Source organism: Argopecten irradians, chromosome 6 (genome assembly GCF_041381155.1).
Source record: "Argopecten irradians isolate NY chromosome 6, Ai_NY, whole genome shotgun sequence".
Classification (NCBI taxonomy): Eukaryota; Metazoa; Mollusca; class Bivalvia; order Pectinida; family Pectinidae; genus Argopecten; species Argopecten irradians.
The window spans coordinates 9079013-9099388 of NC_091139.1; the positions used below are offsets into that span (position 1 = coordinate 9079013).

The following is a 20376-nucleotide window of genomic DNA, read 5'->3' on the forward strand; positions in this document are numbered from 1 at the left end:
TGATACAATTTGAATTGATTAACTGGAAAACGTAGCAAATAAAAGTTACCATTTTAGCTTTCATTTCATTAACTTTCTTCAATAATTAAAACTCATAATTGTATTCTATTTTGATAGTATGAGGATCCTTGAAACAATATAAAGAATCGCGTTATCTCATTACTACCAACAAATATCCCTGAAATTTTCTATCCCTGAAATTTTCTCCTGAATCTATATAAATCCGTATATGTTATAGGTTTATTTAAGGATTTTTTTTTATTGAATGCGTTGTTTTACCTAAGACAAACGATTCGTTTCGTGTTCATTTTTTTAAATGACAATATTCGAGGATCAAATAAGAAAAAAAAGTAATAGGTTCATCTTTTAGAAGCATTGACAAAAGATGCACATTATCATTGCATAACAAAAAAGTATTGAGGGGAAGGATTACACTACGAACATGGGTTAAAAATAGCATAAGTGACATAAGTCGGATTTTTTCTATAATGGTATGTTAACAATGAATTGCTTATGGAACATATTTCATCAATTAAAATAATTATAAAATTTTCATTAGGTAGGAATATACTCTAATTCTCAGTAAAGTTAGCTTAAAATTACCGTCTAAGGTCAAATAATTTAGGGAATACATATGAACGATATACTGATTTGATGTATATTGATGTATTGACCGCAATTAGTTTGATTAAACCGGTTCTTGGGTTCTGCAGAGTTTACGCCAGTTGTCGGTCATCACATCCATTCAGTAAGGAATCACCTCATCCAATCCTTAAATGAATATTAAGTATATATGGCAACATGCAGCCGCCGGTTTATAACGATATCTAATTGCCAAGTAGTAGTTTTGTATGTAGCTTTATTTCGTTAAAACCTTGACATATTTTCACTAAACATCATATTTATAACTGAAGGACACATACAATGTATATTATTTATTATCAAATTTCACTCTATATTATGCTCGTGACTACAGCCAAAGTATTGCACAAAAAAGGTAGGGTCTTCTCTCGGAAGGGATCACAAGACTTTGAACGAACAAAAAGTGTAATGAATTATTTCCGTAAAGTAGTCTGTGACAGTTAAATGATGTAACCATGGAAACTGGCTGAAGTGATAAGGCGATAAGTAAAAGAATTCTCCCCTGGATGATAATTACAAATCTACACTGGAGTATTGTGACAATAAACGGAAACTCTTATTGCGTTCAGTGGAATGAATGTTACCATATAAGGAGCTTATTACATATATCTACAAGATCTTTTATTGTTAGAAGACAGCAACGTCAGCTAAACCGGAAGTGTCTCGCGTCCAACACTTTGCTTCCGGTATATCACGAAATAAAGTTATCTTCCTTAATAAGATGATATTGGCGTTTGAATTAAAAAGGTTTGAACCGTAATGACTTTTCTTGTTATTCTGTATATCCATTATTGTTGAATATACATCTATTGTGATGGTTTAACCTTCGATGACATGAGGAGATGTTTCTTCAATATTTATGTTTTCTTTGAAACATCATACTGTAGGGATAGATGCTATATATGGTATAATTAGTATTATTTTAGAAATCTTTAAATATTATTTATCAAAATCTTCAAGACTTAATGTACGGTATTTGAGACATACTCGTGTTGCGTCTCCAGGGCAAATGTCTACTTGTCAGCGACGTAACAGTCTGGTGTATATATGGGTTACTTTTGGCCGGGATCTAGGGGGATCCACGTGCACCCCCCCCAACTTAACGAACCAATGTTTTTCTGAAGCCTTATGACCCACTGATAACGAAATCGAGAGGTAACATTGTATAAACTGTGATATGGTTATGACGTCATCAAGATTGCCGCCATCTCGAATTTCACTAAAAATTGAAAAATAGTCATAACATTGACATTTTTCAACCGAAGAAGACAAATGAGGCATCAAAATGACCTCAATAGAACAACAAATACATATCAGGACCATATAATCCAATATATGTAGTTATTTCTACACAGGAAATGAAAAAAAAATCGGATTTTAGCTCAACAATGGTAATTTTTAAGCAAATTTTTCATATTTGGCTTGAGGCAGCAAAAATGTTTGCCAAGAGCAAACTATTATTTCTAATCAGTTATTTGAGCTCTTATCAATCAGTAAAAACAACACTCGAATTTCACTTAAGATTGAAAAATAGTCATAACATTGACATTTTTCAACCGAAGAAGACAAATGAGGCATCAAAATGACCTCAATAGAACAACAAATACATATCAGGACCATATAATCCAATATATGTAGTTATTTCTACACAGGAAATGAAAAAAAAATCGGATTTTAGCTCAACAATGGTAATTTTTAAGCAAATTTTTCATATTTGGCTTGAGGCAGCAAAAATGTTTGCCAAGAGCAAACTATTATTTCTAATCAGTTATTTGACCTCTTATCAATCAGTAAAAACAACTCCAACAAAAAAAACCAATGTTAACATTGTATAAGCTCCGGTTATGCCGTCATCAAGATGGCCGCTATCTCGAATTTCACGGAAAAGTTCAAAATAGTCATTGACATTTTTTCAACCGAAGTAGACAAATGCGGTATCAAAATTACCACAATCGAACAACAAATACATATAAGGACCAAATAATCCTATATAAATAATGATGTGTATGCAGGAAATGAAAAAACTCAAAAATGGTAATATTTTAGCATTTTTTTTTATATTTGGCTTCACGCGCCTATAATTGTTTCCCAACACGAAACTTTTATTCGTAATCAATTATTTGACATCTTATCAATTAGTAAAACAACAACAACAAAAATATATAGAAATGCAAAAGAGAATTATTGTTATACCATCATTTGGTTTACAAAACATCACCGGGTGCGTATACAAGGTAGCACTATAAAAAGGACAATAGTTCCACTATACAAGAAGACATAACATGAATATACCGCAGTCTCCCAAAACACGTACCTCGCACAACATACACCCAACACACCGCATACATGGGAGGCCGTAATTACATGACCATAGCTGTTAATAGGACGTAAATCAATAAAAAAAAACAAATACAGGGTATATGATTGCTGTTTTTTTCCAAACCGCTGACACTACAGTTTCCGGATGTCTTAAAATTTCCTGAAGATAACATTGACAATTAACGATTCATATCTAAACACATTTGACTTTTCAATTTCCTAACATAATCCATTTTCATGTTCGAAAGTTTGTAGACTAGTAGCTTCTCAAAATGATTTTTTACAGCACAACGCCAACTAATTGGGTATGAAATTAAAACTGAAGAAAGCATTTGTTTCCGTTAATACCACGACACTTTCCGAAATTTGTTTCTTTAAGAAATAGCGCATCCACTGTTAACTTTATTTTTCTGTGTATAACGTAAGGAAATGTCATATGGTTATTGCTGTATCACATATTTCTTTCAATAGTTCTTAATGATAAGCATTATCGTTGTGCGTGCTTTCTCGCCAGAGTGTCGATGAGCTGATGAGCTGATGTGACATTACATTACCGGTTTACCATCGAGGTTCTAACTTGTCAACCGTCCATGGCTAGAGGTAACATCAAGAACATCGGGTTCGCGGATGTGGGATCTCATCCTGTTCTCAACCTAGTGATTCACATATCGTATATGATGACCTCTTCGTTAGCTATAGGATGGAAAAGACACCAGAGCCACTTTCTGCTAAGGGCTGAGTTGCTTCTCCTTAATTCGTATGAAGCACAATTCCTCATTCTTGTGAACCCTCAGTGACCATAGATGGCACAGGTGAATTCTTTGAGGTCATAAATGAGGTCTACAGTGAAGTTCCACTCTTTACCAAGTCTGGAGAGCACTGTAGAAAACTTTTTCTTGAGATCCCTCAATGGTGTATCCACGCATACACCAGATGCGACACAACCAGTACCTTCAGTGGACATGGGAAAGTCTGACCAATGAAAAACATTTAACATTTATGACCTCATTAAAGACCTCGATGATATCACCTGTGCCATCTATAGTCGCACGAGTATCCACGAGGTTGATGAATAGTGCTTGAATCATTCCACCATTCGAAGAATCTGGATCTGGTGTATTTTCCTAAAAGTCTGAAAAAGTATATACGATATGTTATAATCTGAAGGAGATCCCACATCCTTGAACCTGTTGCTCCTAATATAAACTCTGGCCATGTAGTGTCATATCAGCTCATCGACATCGAAAACGACGCTCTGGCTTTCGACGAATTGGATACTGATATCTCGATAACTCTGATTCGGACTACATGTACCAGCGACAAGACAAGCCGAGTCACGTCAGAGGATAGTGCAGTGAGGCGGGAAAGCAAGCACAATGATAATGGTTATAATTGAGAACCAATGAAAGAAATATGTGACATTGTGGTAACCCTCTGACATTTTGCTTATACTATGCATAGGAAATAAACGAAACTGTAACTTGTCCTACCTAGATATTCTGTCAACTTTACATTCATGTTTCCTACTTATAAATCGCCAATAGTCAAACTTATTTAAGGAACCTTTAATACACCAGGAAACTGTAGTGTCAGCGGTTTGGAGTTAGAAAAATAGCATATACCCAGTATACGCACCCGGTGATGTTTTGTAAACTTAATGATGGTATAACAATAATTCTTTTTTTGTATCTCTATATATTTTATTGTTTTACTGAGTGATTAGAGGTCAAATAACTGTTAACGAATGATAGTTTACTGTTGGTTAACATTTTTGCTGCGTCAAGCCAAGAAAAATTTGCTAAAAAAATCTCATTTTTGAGCTTAAAATCACTACATATATTGAATTATGTGGTCCCGATATGAATTTGTTGTTCTATTGTGGTCATCTTGATACCTCATTTGTCTACCTCGGTTGAAAATGTCAATGTTATGACTATTTTTCAATTTATAGTGAAATTCGAGATGGCAGTCATCTTGATGACGTCATAACTCGAAGTTCATCCCAGTTTATACAATGTTACCTCTCGATTTCGTTATCAGTGGGTCATAAGTCTTCAAAAATCATTGGTTCGTTAAGTTGTGGGGGTGCACGTGGATCCCCCCTCTAGATCCCGGCCTACTTTATGTTATATAATTTTATGTTGTACTAACATGAGTTACCTGTCATTTGTACACGTATGCATTATCTAAACAGAATATATAAGGGGCTGGGAGTGATATTCAGATATACAGAGTAGAGGGACGGATAGCGGACACACCCTGTGTCTGGTCCCATTTCGGGGCCAACCACAGCATTACTCTGTGTGCTTGTAATAACCTACACGTATATTGTAAGTTGAAATGGAAATATGCATCACAGAATGAAATAAAAAGTCGACACAACATCGGAGTCCTTCGTCTTTCAAGTTTACAACTATAACGCCGTGAACCTCACGAACGATGAACGAACAACCAACTTCAAGCCTTACTACATCATATCCATCGTCATAAACTTTAAAATGTTATATATAGGTAGAAAAGACACAGCTTGGTGTATATGCATGTATATGGATATGTACACGTTTCTCGAATAGATATAATATAAAATTATAATGATACATGCAAAGTGTTAGTTAAAATGCTAATAGCAGTACAGCTTTTTCTTCATTGTCTATTTATCCGAGATTAACAAAAAATAGAAATATTAAATAGCCGTTTACTGGAGAGAGTGGTGTCAAAAATGTAAAGAAATAATGTTACTAACAATCAACTTTTTGAAATGCCCGATAAATGATCCATGTTGATTTTTTTTCATATTTAGAAAGCTCATTTTTTATTTGACGTGCTTGATAAAGACAACTTTCCGGAATAAATGCTTTTGAATTCTTCTACTTTCTGATTTGAGGAAGATCTCGAGGAGGGAGTGGGGATGCAAGAACATGACCTGTTCTCACTATACATGATATTATGTCGACTGTTATTAGTACAGTTCGTCCGCACTACTTATCTGGTTGCCGGCTGATAAGATAGGGATGACCAGTACAATCCGTTAATTAAATGTAATTATGCCTGAAAGAACAACATAATCTGAACCCATCAGAATCATAGACTTCAGAGACTTCAATGATTAACAGCTCCAAAATCAAAAGCCGTGAAACCCCATGTAAACACGTTGCATGTTAATCTTAATGTGCATAACAATAATAGAATTTTAACAAAACAAACGATAGATTCTTAATTTGGTTAATTTAGAAATTCCAAAGTGAAAAAAATGATCATAACAGTAAGAAAAGATCCAATGTTCTCTTTTTCTAGCTGGAAGTGAATCCACTCTGCATAAGGAACACACCAGTGGTATGACCCGAGATATACTTTTCGACCGGTTGTTTGTCATCGAAATATAGGTTCCCGTGTATATGACGACTTACATCCGTATAATGTTCTTAAAAACACCTTTAGTTGTCATAGTTGACTACAAAACGTTACGTTTCCGTCTTCGTTTTTTCCCATTTGAGTTTCTTTTAGTAGCTTTTGAATTTAAAATGTGTTTCAGATAATTACGGTAGCAAGCAATTTTCCATTTGGATTGTTGAGGCGCAAAGTAGAGTTAGACAGTTATTCGTTATTCAAGCGTCAGGGACATTTAAGGACATTTAGTGTGATATGTGTACTGAAGTGTTAATCACGATCACATAATTACATGTCTTTGATATCGTTTGATATGAACAGAAACAGAAACAAATACAAGAGTGTTTGGTGGAAAACTAGAGAAATGAATAATTAGTGTTTACGATCAACTTTTTTATTTGTTTTTAAGACAGAAATAATCTTCATTTCCCCATGCTCCACATAAAGTAGTTTCCCATAACCACGCAGGCACTGTAACTTTTCAAATATCAAAATGGCAGTCTATCCCTATTTCGAAATTTAACACAGTAAACTGATGATGCTTGTTACTGTGAAACCAGCCTGATATCTGAAAATGTTACTATTTTACCAATACAAAATGCTGTTTTCCTGAAATGTTAACGTCATTTTCACCAAATTCGAACCAGGCTAGTATTTGTTCTCTTTAAACTACCATGTTAATTCCCATTCTCGTTTCTCCTGGGGCTACTATCACTGTCGTCATATCCATCCTTGGATTATCACATATTAAAACTGGTGATAGTTCAGAAGAAAAAAAAACCTGACCAATCATAGGCCTACAGAGAATTCTTTTGAAGATTGCAGAGAGAAAGGGAGCGCCGTGTAACATCAGGGTCACAGTCAACCACAGTGGTTCTTTCGATGTCATAGGACCAAATTACATGCTGACATCAGTTTTGCTATGACATATTCCAGGAGTGGGTATAACGACAGTGATAGTAACCCCTGGAGTACCGAGGATAGTTATTTCGTGCATTGAGAATTGCCTTTCGCAGTTTTCTCAGAACGTATTCCTGCAAAAATCTACGAAATGTCATTGTGGCATTTCCAACAAGGTCAAGCGAACTGATCATATATATCAGTGTATAGTTTACTATTTACGATTGTTCGTTTAAAATAAAAAAATGGTACAAGGACACGTTCATCTAGATAACAATCCGATTTTATCACTAGAGCCATAAAAGGGAAAATAAACCTAGCAGATACTATACTTTCCCAAACTATTGTTTTGCGCGATGACGTCTCCTTATTGGTAATTTCTTCAGAGCTAACACGATATAACGGCATCGTTTATTAAAAGTTAACATCTAAACCTAGCCATTAATATACCATATGGGTATAATTTATCTGTAGAAGTCGTTGATATTCCCAGGTCTGCGATATATCCATCATTACAGCAATATAAGAACACTATTGTACTACTTTTATTTATTTTATTTCCGCAATACGTGAATGAAACTGGAATAAAAGACAGACGCACTAAAAAGCTGTTTCTAAGTCATCGGTTACTTGGTCTTCCTTTTGAGAGAAAATAATTTCACATTGGACGATTTCTGGAACCTAACTTACCTCTATTTTTCTTCGATATTTACCTGCTCCATCGATCACACATGACGAGTCCTAATTCGACAAAAAACATTGATTTAGTATTTTGTGTGTTTTTTGTACGTGCATCAGAGAACACAGGTATCAAACATTACTTGTGGGTTGTTTAGTTTCCGAAGTTTATCGTAACCTTACACTGTTTCACCAGAATGTTGATACATTTCATAATGTAAAATAAGTCTTCTTCTTCTTATATAGGACACAATTCCATCGATGCCTATGGTTATATTGTGCGGATTGGCAGAGGCGTGAATGTGAAAAAAGAGTGAAGTTATTTACAGTGTTTGTGAAGGTGCATGTTATTTTTTATTTTTATTTTTTTAGTGACAGTTATAAGATAAAATATGATAGGAATTTTAGGGAGTGGGGTTTGGGTCTTCGAGTTCTGTTTTTAGGATATGTGACTTGAAGACCTCTTGTGTAGTGCTTTGTACTGTAGCCAATGTTAGGATGTTTCATTGTTTAATTGTGTGTGGAAAAAATGAGAGTTTGAATATGTCCTTGGTGGCAGCTATATGTCTATATGTGAATGGATGTGATTGTCTCGTCCTGAAGTCTGTCAGATTGAGAATTTGACTATAGTTTATTGCCACATGATGGTGTATGATTTTATAAAATAAAATTAAACGTGTTCTTGTTCTGCGTGTTTGTAGTGAGGTCCAGTTGAGGTTTTCCATCATGTCTTGTACTGAACCTGTGTTGTGGTATCTGCTTGTTTTGTAGCGAGCCTGCTGCTCTGCGTTGTGTTTTTTTCGATTTGCATGATTTGATTTATCTGGTGGGGGTCCCATACGGAGAAGCAGTACTCCAGTTTTGGTCTGACTATGGATTTGTAAGCATGTTCTTTTATATGTTGTGAGTTTATCTGTAGGTTTCGTTTCAAGAATCCTAGTGTCTTGTTAGCATTGGCTGTTATGTTGTTAATGTGGGTGTCCCATCGTAAGTTATTTTGTATTGTGACTCCTAGGTATTTGCAAGATGTTACTTGTTGTAATTTGTGGTAATGGAGTTTGTATGTATAATTGGTCTTTGTGCGTTTGTTTGAGATGCTAAGGACGTTACACTTGTCCGGGTGGAAGGACATTAACCAATCTTCCTCCCACCTACCTGCTGCGTCTAGATCTTCTTGTAATTTAGGTGCATCTTGTGTGTTATGTATGGTTTTGTATAATACTGTAAAATCAGTTCATTTCAGTTCTTTATTACTTTCATAAATGAGGCGTTAATTATTCAATATATTAATGTAAGTTACTTTGCTGCTGTTTAAACTTAAACCTAAGTCTGTCTACTAATAGAGGATCTTTTTGTTTTGAATTTTTATTTTTTATTTTTTTGAGAGATTTTACATGGGTACAAAGAGCATTTACATTCAATATTCATTATTTTAATCTAAATCGTCATAAACATATATGTACTTTGAATTTCTCTAATATTCTAAACCAAGTTATTTACACTAATAGGGAATCTTAATACATAGCTGAAGATATGATATTTAGAGATTATTATATGGCAATTTTGATATCGCACCCTTTATCACGCCCAGACCGTCCATATCAGCTCAAGGGCAATAATTTATTAGTAGTCATTTTTATAACTTCAAACGCGATAGCTTATTCCAAATTCTAATTGTCTTAAATCTGTATTTCATGTTTGATGTTTCATGCTTTTGAATTAAATACATAACTGCTTCTTTTAAAACTGTCCAGTTGAAGGTGTTTATCCAATAGACATCGTTTCTGGATATGAGTAAACTGTCTACTATCTACCCCTTAAATAGACGTGTAACTCAATATAATCTAAAAATGTATTGCACAATAATACTGTCTGCTCCCAAGGGGTCACGGCACTCATTTGCAAATATAGATAGGTGACTAAGGCTTTAGGACAATACACGTTAGAACGTGCACTGTACCATACATATTTATCAGACAATATCACACAACACATATGAACAATTCTGCCTATCTACGTGCAGTGTCATATTGTATATTCTTAAATCACATGCTACATGCGTTGATATCGATAGCGATCGCAGTTCAAAAGCTAGAAAACGTCACCAAATCAACGGTTGCAATTGAAGTAGTCTTATAGCACACATGCATTAATAAAGCCGACACATTCCGTTAGCTTAGCAGATCCTTGTGCGATCAAGCGATTACAAAAAGAGCACACCCTTTTACTCTTGAAACGATTATCGCCTTACATCGTAAGTCATTTAGATAAAATGACCCGCCCATCTGTTCTAGCATGCGATAATTTTGAATGACAATGAACTGGATAAGTTAGGTAAGATGTTATTACCGTGTTTACAATTATTTACTGCATGTTGTGGTATTTAATCCACTCACTTTATTAAAGTGAGCGTGCAAGTGATTCTAAATCCTAGCAGGAATAATATGGATCCAGATTACAATTTTATGCTGAGAGGTCAAAAATTTCAGATGACTTACTTTTTATTAATATAGATTTTTCGAAATAAGAATTCATACGAAAATTGAAAATGTAATTGAAATACTATAGTGGTGTGCTTGATTTTGAGCTATTATGATTCAAAGATAGCCATTTCAGGTAAATTATGACTTTACTGAAATTTTACTGTTTTGAGCATACAAACGACAAACTAAAGCAATATTTTACAAATTAGTTGTCTGACAAGTATGAATATTAGCACAGATGACAAAATAGATGTTTTCTTTTCTCAGACAGTCAACCTACTATAATTGCTCAGAACAGCTGTATATTTTATCCCATTCCCTAAATTTTGAAGATGAAATTATCCCGTTTGTACAATTTTTGGCAGATCAAACGCATCATAAAAAAGTTCTGATGACTAGCTTTTTCTAAAATTTTGCAGTTCAAAAGAAAAAAAAAGTTTTTTCTAAAACCATCATGAAAATAAGGGGTCAGTGTGCTTGGTTTTTGTCCCGATACAATATTGGTTATTTTTCAGCATTTATTGCTAAAAATCAAAATCACTTTATCTTCACTAAAATGTAAAAATTAAAATTAAAATTAAATTTTAATTTCACACTTAAATGCTTAAAAATTTCATTCCGTTGAACCTAAAAATTATGAACAGCAAACAACATTACCATGATATAGCTAAACACGGGCGGGTTAAGTAAAACTATTGAAGTAAAAAAGAGTGAAATTTTACCTCCCTACATATTGTAAGAAATGCACCTTTTTAAAATGGCCGACAAATTGTTCATTTCTTACAAGCAATAGAGGTTAAATTAATAGAGGTAAAATAAATAATAATATAGATATAGACAAATTGAGACAATTAGTTTTTAAAAATAACAAAAACTCTTTGATTATTGTTGAAACGAGACTGAAACCTCACCAGAGCAGATCCTTATAATCTCTGTACTGAGTCTAAATATTTAACTTTAAAAAGAGTCAGTCACTTAAATGACAAAGGGAAGAAAACAATATCAGAACAATAAAAAATTATCCTTGTTTAATCCGAATCTCTGCGTATTCGGGCGGAATTGCAGTACATAAAACATTATATCCCGAAAATTTTATTATAATTTTGTAACATATAAAACAAACAGATTTTATAAACAGAATAGTGAAAAATAACAGCTCCACCATACCCAGCTAATGCTAGTTTTTATGTAGCTTCTTCATTTCGTGCACGAACATATTGGCATATCTTCTCGATACTCTTGGGGTTACCATCTCTGTCGCCATATCAACCCTTGGTACATGTCATAGCAAAAAAGGCAAAAACACAACTGACCAACACAGGCCTAATTAGATTTCCTCTGAGGTTAGCAGGCAGCGACGCCCAATTTCACAGCAACACAGTAAACCTTCGCGTACGTAAGTAACAGCGTTTATCTAGTAACTCTATATATCCACTGTTTCATGTCAGAAAAATATATTTGATTGACAGAAATTATTTCAGTTTAATGGCCTTGAACTTAAATTCCTGTGGGGAATTTGTTAAGGTCACAACCGGTTCAAGCGTTGGAAGGTTGTCTTCGTCCTCAGGAAGAAGCTTGAATCGTTGAACAAGTGACGTCAGAAACAGGAAAATCTCCATCCTTGATAGACTTTCACCAACGCATATTCGTCTTCCTGTTAAATAGATAAAGAATGATATTCTTCATTGTATTCCATATTTGACTTTAAAAGGGTTACGTCGTGATAAAGTATTAATAAAAGTACAGCTTGTAAGGTATACATCTTTTTCATTTGATCAATTTATCACATCTAATTTGACAGTAAGCGTGTGAACTTATAGCGCAGTTTTTAGTGTCTTAATTTTCGAATATTTGCAGTGCGAAATAACGATTAACAATAATGTAATGTAAATAATTAAAGCCTAAATTCCATGTAGAACCCAGTTGTGTTAACCAATCAAAACGAATTAATTTCACCTGGGCACACTTACCTAAACCGAAGGCAATAACATAACGTTCTTTGCCATTAAGCTTCCCGTCATCTCCGATAAATCTTTCTGGGTTAAAAGTTTTCGGATCTTCAAATAGGGACTCGTCAAACATGACAGAATCAAGATTAGGAATAAGGGTATCCCCTTTTCGTAGAGTGTAACCATTTAACTTCGTATTCTCTTTTACTCCGTGTAGGAGCGAAAATGGAGCGATGTTACCCATGCGCAGTAGCTCATGAATACACGCCTCGGTATAAACCATTTCCGGTTTGTCGTTCATTGAAGGAAAACGACCAAATCCGACAACGTCTCCAATCTCTTTTCTTAGTTTGGTTTGTACGTGTGGGTAGTGGATGAGAAACAGGATGGCCCATTTAATTGTAGTGGCAGTTGTCTCCGTCCCGGCTACATATAAGTTGGTCAATGTTATTCTAAGGTTCTCGTCTGAAAGAAAAATTTATATTTGATAAAATACACGTAAGTCTTACGGTGATATATTGATGGAAGTAATCAGCGAATGGTGATTACAATGTCTGGATTTCTGTATTGTATACTATTGGATAATTAAATTCTGAAGCTAACGTTTAGATTGTTTTATATACATGTTTCAACTAAATATGATAAAAAGTTAATTATAAATTCGTCTTGTAAGTGTCAATGTCATTTTTTAAGGCATCATTCAGATTCATTTCATTTTATTGTTTATATGAATATGATAATATAATATCAGTATACTTAGTTCGGCGCATTCGAATAACCATCTTCAAACTGCTTTCGCAATGCTGAATTCGTGTAGCGCGGTCATATTTTAACGCATCTGTTCAAGCTCGAAATATTACTATTTATAAGTGTACATTTAAAGTGAATAGTCGGTCAAATAAAACCAGTCTAAATACGTTCATTGGCCTTCCAAAAATCCTTATATACCAAAAATGACGGTCAAGTTCTGGTTATGTTGTCCAGTTTCGACCATTGAAATTATGGAAGTGCCTTGTGAAAAGCATGTTTTGAAATAAATTCGTGCAGCTCTTTGAAAAAGAGGCTGTGTGGAAATGTCAACACGGACATAGCTAGCCGGGAGGACGTTTTAGGATTCCAATAATATAATTAACTTCTTTGCATGATTTTGATAGGACATTTTATTTGTCCATTTCATAAGAAATTATACTGGACACAATTTTTACCGACTTTAGCCTTCCTTTGCCCGAATATTCACTTTAGAGAACGTTGTATATAGTAAGACAGACATACCACATAAAACATCTGATTCCCCCTGTGCTATTTGCTCTTTCAGGAAAGCGTCGATAAAATCTTTGGTATTTTCTTCGTCAAACGTTGCTCTGTGTTGATCAATTTGGTCCTGTAGGTGAGATTGAATTTTTCCTGAATTTTCGACTGTTGCATCGAGTTGCGTTACATCCCCGGGTAAATATCTGTTAAAGAAGATAATGATGCAAAATAAAAAAATATATATAGATGTTCCAAACAAGTTGTTTAACATGTTCATCACACTCAAGACAGTTAGAAGGCACGAACAGTCACTTTTTGAGGAACTTGTTTATCCTATAACTGTAACAGTTACCGTGACGATTTTCTCACCTTACCACATATTACCACATATTACGTTATACATATATTACTACCATTTACTTTTGTGCCTCAATAAACATCAAATATTCGGATGTTAAAACTTCATAAAGGCAAAAACTTGCTACAAGTATCGATTTTTCCATTGGGAAACATGAACAGTTATATGATAGACATATTTTACAAGTAGGTATACATGAAATGCTGTATACATGACGATATATGCGTTAATTTCTCTTTTGGGGATGTTTTTTTTTTAAATCATACAAATGTATTTATAATTATGTTGCAAGATTGCAAGAAAATCTTATTTCTTTTGTTATCAACAATATCATTTTTATTCCGTTTATTAAAATATCAATGAAAAAATATTTTCTAGTGGTAAAACTGTTTCATAAATGACGCCTGCCATACATGTATATGTCAAATATGAGTAATCGCACTTTCTCAAACGAATATCAGTGGTTTAAAGGGAACCAAAATTCATTTTAAAAACACCTAATTAGCTTGACCTTACAAAATAAACAAATTAATAACAAAAAATATGATATCCAGCAATAAACTCTCCTGCAATCATTAATAATCTTTTAATTTATTATTCATACTGCCTTCAGTAAGTTTTTTCTTATTTTTTCTATTGCAATCACACACACCTGAGAAAGGGGAAGAAGATTGCAATACTGGCTTTAGTGGAGAGGACCAATTCCTGTTCTAGCATATGAAGCAGCCTCTTGAACTCCTCATCATCGTGGTCATGTCGCTGTCCAAACACAATACTACAGATTATGTTGGCTACACTTATCTGTGCGATGGCTCCGAGGTAGAAAGCTTCTCCATTCTTGTCAGCTAAAATATTGAGGAATATGGCTATTTCTTGTTGTATTTTCGTCTCAAGTGATCTTTTACCAAAGCCGAATTCTCTCAGTGCTCCGAGGGAAAATGTACGCGTGCTTTTCCAGAACTCTCCCGTGCTGGCGACTATACCTGTAAAGACAAACATCACATATCTAATCAATATGGAATAGTACTTGAAAAGTCAAGATTCTCATTTTGTTTTATTCAGCTATTCTTGAAAGAGTTACAACTAACGTATAACCGGTTATTTTCGTGGAGATGATACTTTCCCGATTTCGCGGGACATTCATTGCACATTCGATCTACGAAATATTGAAAAATGGTTGAAACCTATTACCCTAACATTCAAATCGCGAAAAAATGATACCGTTAAAATATTTTATTTTGTTTTTGGTTGAAATCGCAAAGATTATGACCCGCGTGAAAACATACAATGTTACGGCTTGTTAAGCTGCTGTTAATCTATTAAATGTTATTCTACGTTTTTGGTAATTTTTCGTTGAAGTTTATTTGTTATCAACGGTGTCAAATAAATCCATTTTTTTGCTCAATAAATTAATACAGGTTATAATTTTACAAATTACGTTATATCTATCTGGATTTCGAAGATTACAAAACAAAAACGACTGGGATTTTGTCTGGTGTTTTTTATATTGCTTCATCCTTTAAATATATTAACACATTATCCTATCAAAGTAAAATTGTTGAGTGAATTTGCGACCGGTATCTTGGTCCTATTTTTACTGCAAACTGTACTGGAAATCTTCTCATTATACACAATGAAAAGGTATTCAGCAACATTTGCATCAAGAATAGGACCACAATTCGGGTCGGAAATTAATTCAGTAATTTAACTTTGACAGAATAACTTAATTTGAAAAATGTTATCCGTGTTTAAACACGATTCCTTAACAAACATCATATGTTTATCAGTGGACGTTATCAGAGCCCCTAAACATTCATAATTATGGAATAGTACTTGAAAAGTCAAGATTCTCATTTTGTTTTATTCAGCTATTCTTGAAAGAGTTACAACTAACGTATAACCGGTTATTTTCGTGGAGATGATACTTTCCCGATTTCGCGGGACATTCATTGCACATTCGATCTACGAAATATTGAAAAATGGTTGAAACCTATTACCCTAACATTCAAATCGCGAAAAAATGATACCGTTAAAATATTTTATTTTGTTTTTGGTTGAAATCGCGAAGATTATGACCCTTCTCATTATACACAATGAAAAGGTATTCAGCAACATTTGCATCAAGAATAGGACCACAATTCGGGTCGCAAATTAATTCAGTAATTTAACTTTGACAGAATAACTTAATTTGAAAAATGTTATCCGTGTTTAAACACGATTCCTTAACAAACATCATATGTTTATCAGTGGACGTTATCAGAGCCCCTAAACATTCATAATTGCATCTCCAAGTGACTCTGTTCAATATACGTATATCTACACATTGACCGAAAGTCTGACGCTATGTATTTCTACTCCTCGTGCTCGTTCAAGCACGTGTACCCAACCATAGCAAATATAGTAATGCTAGGTTTACACGATGTTCCCGGCGACCACGGTAGCCCCGTTTGCTCGAAACGTGGTGCGCCGTGGAATTTTGGCTACTTTCGTATCTGTATTCAAGTTGAGCTAGGTCTTGTGAAGTTTTGCCACGGTCTTTTACGGATTACGTGGTGGACCGTGGATATAGGGGAAAGTGCTGTTCCCGGAGGTTAAAGAAACACTACGACTTTAGCACAGTCTATGAAGGATACAACTACGTTCTCTCTAGGCCTGTTACGATCTGATGGCGTCTGCTACGTTTTACACGTTTTGATCGAACTCCAATACGTTTTTCACGGTCCGCCAAGGCCTACTAGGATGAAAGTCTGATGCCGGGCTTTTTGAAGTAACTGAACCAATCTTTATTGCCGAAAATGTCATTTCAAACACGTTTTAATTACAAAATTTGTTAAAAGCATATTTGGTAAAAATATATATTTATTATAGCAAAGTGATTCTACGCAAATATTTTTTTCTGTACTTATTTAATCTGCCTTTTGCAATAATAGCTTTGGTGTAATTTGAGGTTTTAAATATGTTTGACAATGACTATTTCTATTTATTAATACAAATAATTCAATGAAGTAGCAAATATGTACCAGGCCAGGCAATGATACTCCATCATATTTTGCTTGCAACGTAACACCGTAATAAGACGTAACAAGCCGTATCACGTCGGACTTTCAACCGGTACAAGCCGTGAATTGCCTTGAAAGAACGCATCAAAACAGTTTTCATCCACCTTGGCTTGCCGTAAAAACCTTGACAAACCTTGACAAAACGGCACAAAATGTGCAGCCAATCTGCATCAACCGTGATAAAACGTGGAAAAAACGCAACAGAACGTCACAAAACTTGAAATCACCGTGAGATTCCGGAGATTCCGGGGAACGTGCTTGCTGCCCACGGACCGTCTTGAAGTTCTGTTACGGCCTCGTACGCATTGTTACGTTTTGTTACGTCAATCCAATTTTATTACGTCCCGTAGCGGCATCCACGGCATCCACGGTAATCACGACCGCTCACGTTTCAGGCCACCGTGGACAAAACGTGGTGACCGCAAGACAACGTGAGATAACGCAGAAGGACATGATAGATAAACGTGAGCGGTCGTGATTACCGTGGATGCCGTGCCAGATTTTTAAACTGTCAAAAAATTTGCTACGGCATTTACGGTACAGACGGTGAACGCCACAGGACGTAATAAAACGGGATTGACGTAACAAAACGTTACAGCGCGTACGAGGCCGTAACAAAACTTCCAGACGGTCCGTGGTGGAACTGGCAGCAAGCACGCCCCCCGAAATATCATGGTGATTTCAAGTTGTGTAACGTTCTGTTGCATTTTTTCGACGTTTTATCACGGTTGATGCAGATTGGCTGCATTCTGTCGTTTTGTCCAGGTTTGCCAAGGTTTTGACGGCAAGCCAAGATGGATGATAGACGTTTCGATGCATTCTGTCAAGGCACATCACGGCTTGTAGCGGTTTAAAGCCCGACGTGCTATGGCGTGTTACGTTTTATTACGGTCTTACGTTCCAAGCAATATATGATGGAGTATCGGTACATATCTGCTACTTCATGGAATTGTTTGTATTCATAAATAGATATAGTCATTATCAAACACATTTAAACCATCAAATTATACCGAAGCTATTATTGCAAAAGGCAGATTAAGTGAGAACCATAACAGAAAAAAAATTGTGTAGAAACACTTGGTTATAATAATTATATATTTATACCAAATATTGTTAAGATTTTATTTTCTTTTAACACATTTTGTAATTAATACGTGTTTGAAGTGACATTTCGGCAATAAATATTGTTTCATTTGCTCCAAAAAAGCCCGGCATAAGACTTTCATCCCTAGTAAGCCTTGGTGGACGGTGAAAAACGTATCGGACCTTGATCAAAACGTGTAAAACATAGCAGACCTCATCAGATCGTAACAGGCCTAGAGAGAACGCAGTGGTATCCTTGATAGACCGTGCTAAAGCCTTAGTGTACCTTTAACCTCCCAGAACAACATTTCCCCCTATATCCACGGTCCTCAAAATAATCCGTAAAAGACCGTGGCAAAACTTCACAAGACCTAGCTCAACTTGAATACAGAGACAAAAATAGCCAAAATTCCACGGCGCACCACGTTTCAGTCAAACCGGAACATAATGTAAACCTAGCATAGCATAGTAACATACAAAATGCAAAGTCACGTGCCATACCCGAGCGGTTTGATTGACAGCTGGCGCAACGTCAATAGTAACTTAAGTTATAATAGCTGTTAGAGGCTAGGGGTTTTAGATATCAAACAATTTGGATACGAATGGAAAAATAACTAGTTAAATTGTTTGATTTTTTTGTAATACTTGCCCCTTGCATTCACAGCTATTGGTGGAAAATATAAATGAACGATTATTTTGTATAGCGAGTGACAGAAGACCACAAACAACAATTACTTTCTCTCAATACAACTTATATTGATTAATTGATAGTCAAAATAGAATAGACATCATGTACAAACCAGACTGTGTATTGTTTGTAAGAAAAGAAAGCGGAGGGGAAGATGAATACTTACCTTTTCCATTGCTTGAGAGAAGCTTAAAGATGATATCATTTGGTCTATCCGATAAGGTGTCTCCATGTTTGATGAAAGCCTCTCTCAGAGTATCATATCCGTTGATCACCACCATGTTACAACTACCAATTCGCAATCTAAACACATCTCCATATGTACGTCGTAGCTTCCTAAATGTTGCTGTTCTGTTTGCGATCGCGAACTGCCCAAAGTTGCCTACCACTGGGTATCCTAAAGGGCCAGGAGGGGAGTTCCTGGGGGTGCATATCTGCTTCAAGAGGAACAGAAGTCCAAATACCCCAAGACCAATGGTCAGTGGATCCATGGTCAGTAGTGCGTCCAGCATGTTGATAGTCCGAGTTTATCTAACAGGTAATGGTCAACACTTTAACTATTTAACGATGGACAGTAACTGAGGTCCTGACCTTGATTTCGAAAATCGCGTGATAAATGTGACTAGCCATTACGTAACCACTTGCTGATAAAGGTCCAGATACGATAATACTTTCAATGTATGTAAAGGTCATTGCATAGCGTTTGAATACTAATTGATTTATTACACCTGAGCAAAGTATGAGTGTAATAAGTCGAGAGGGCTTGTTAACTTAAGTCACGCCTTTTCATCTCTATACCCGGCACTTCCATTGTTTTATCATTGATTTACCTGCATCTATTATATATTATTGTGAGTACTTTTGTTGTACTAGGGGTCCTTGGTGCAATCTTTATTCAACAGTTTGTCATTACCTATCATGAGGAGCACAAGAATGTTTTGTAATGTGAAGAGATACTAATTTGGATTTGAGGAATTCATATTGCACCAAGATTTTTGGGATGTGTACAGTAAGAAACAATAAGACGGTTAGCTTGTGAAAAAGGCAAAGGAATTATTTGTAACGTATTATCATTATTGTGTAATTATGTAAAGTATGCAAAATAATGTCCATTTGTATTCTGAATTTATAAAACATAATGCAATAAAACAATGATTAGCGAAACTTTCTGATGTGTTCATTTAATAAACATGGTATCTAAAATGTCAAAATTGGTAAGTTAGTCCTTTTCCACTTGAGATACTAGAGATACTATATATACACTTCATACACTGATAGACCTAATCACTACGACAAGGTAAATTGATAAGTATCTCCCGTGTTTAGAGAATTTGGTACTACTGTCGAATGCACACATATCAAGCCCCTTTCATGATCATATAATCATAACTAACCATGAAAGTGAAATATGTGTGGGCTCACCTGTGGTAGCATTTATGAACGGTATGCAGTCACATGTCGGTTGATTGACAGCTGCCGATCCGTCAATAAGAGTTTCCATAGAGTATGAATATATGTATATACTGTATACGTTTGTTCTGCATGCATTACGATCCATCACTAATTCGAATTTAGGATA

At 35.1% G+C, this 20376-nt stretch overlaps 1 protein-coding gene across 1 annotated transcript; it reads right to left on the reverse strand.

Annotated features, from left to right (window-relative positions):
• Positions 1-11422: 11422 nt before the first annotated feature.
• Positions 11423-19484, reverse strand: LOC138324913 (cytochrome P450 2B4-like). The gene is made up of 5 exons (XM_069270149.1): positions 18964-19484; positions 14620-14950; positions 13631-13812; positions 12380-12823; positions 11423-12063 (listed from the first exon to the last, which is right to left on the reverse strand). Exons 1-5 carry the CDS (start codon positions 19307-19309, stop codon positions 11882-11884), a joined length of 1485 nt encoding a protein of 494 aa, XP_069126250.1. The 5' UTR covers positions 19310-19484; the 3' UTR covers positions 11423-11881.
• Positions 19485-20376: the final 892 nt, after the last annotated feature.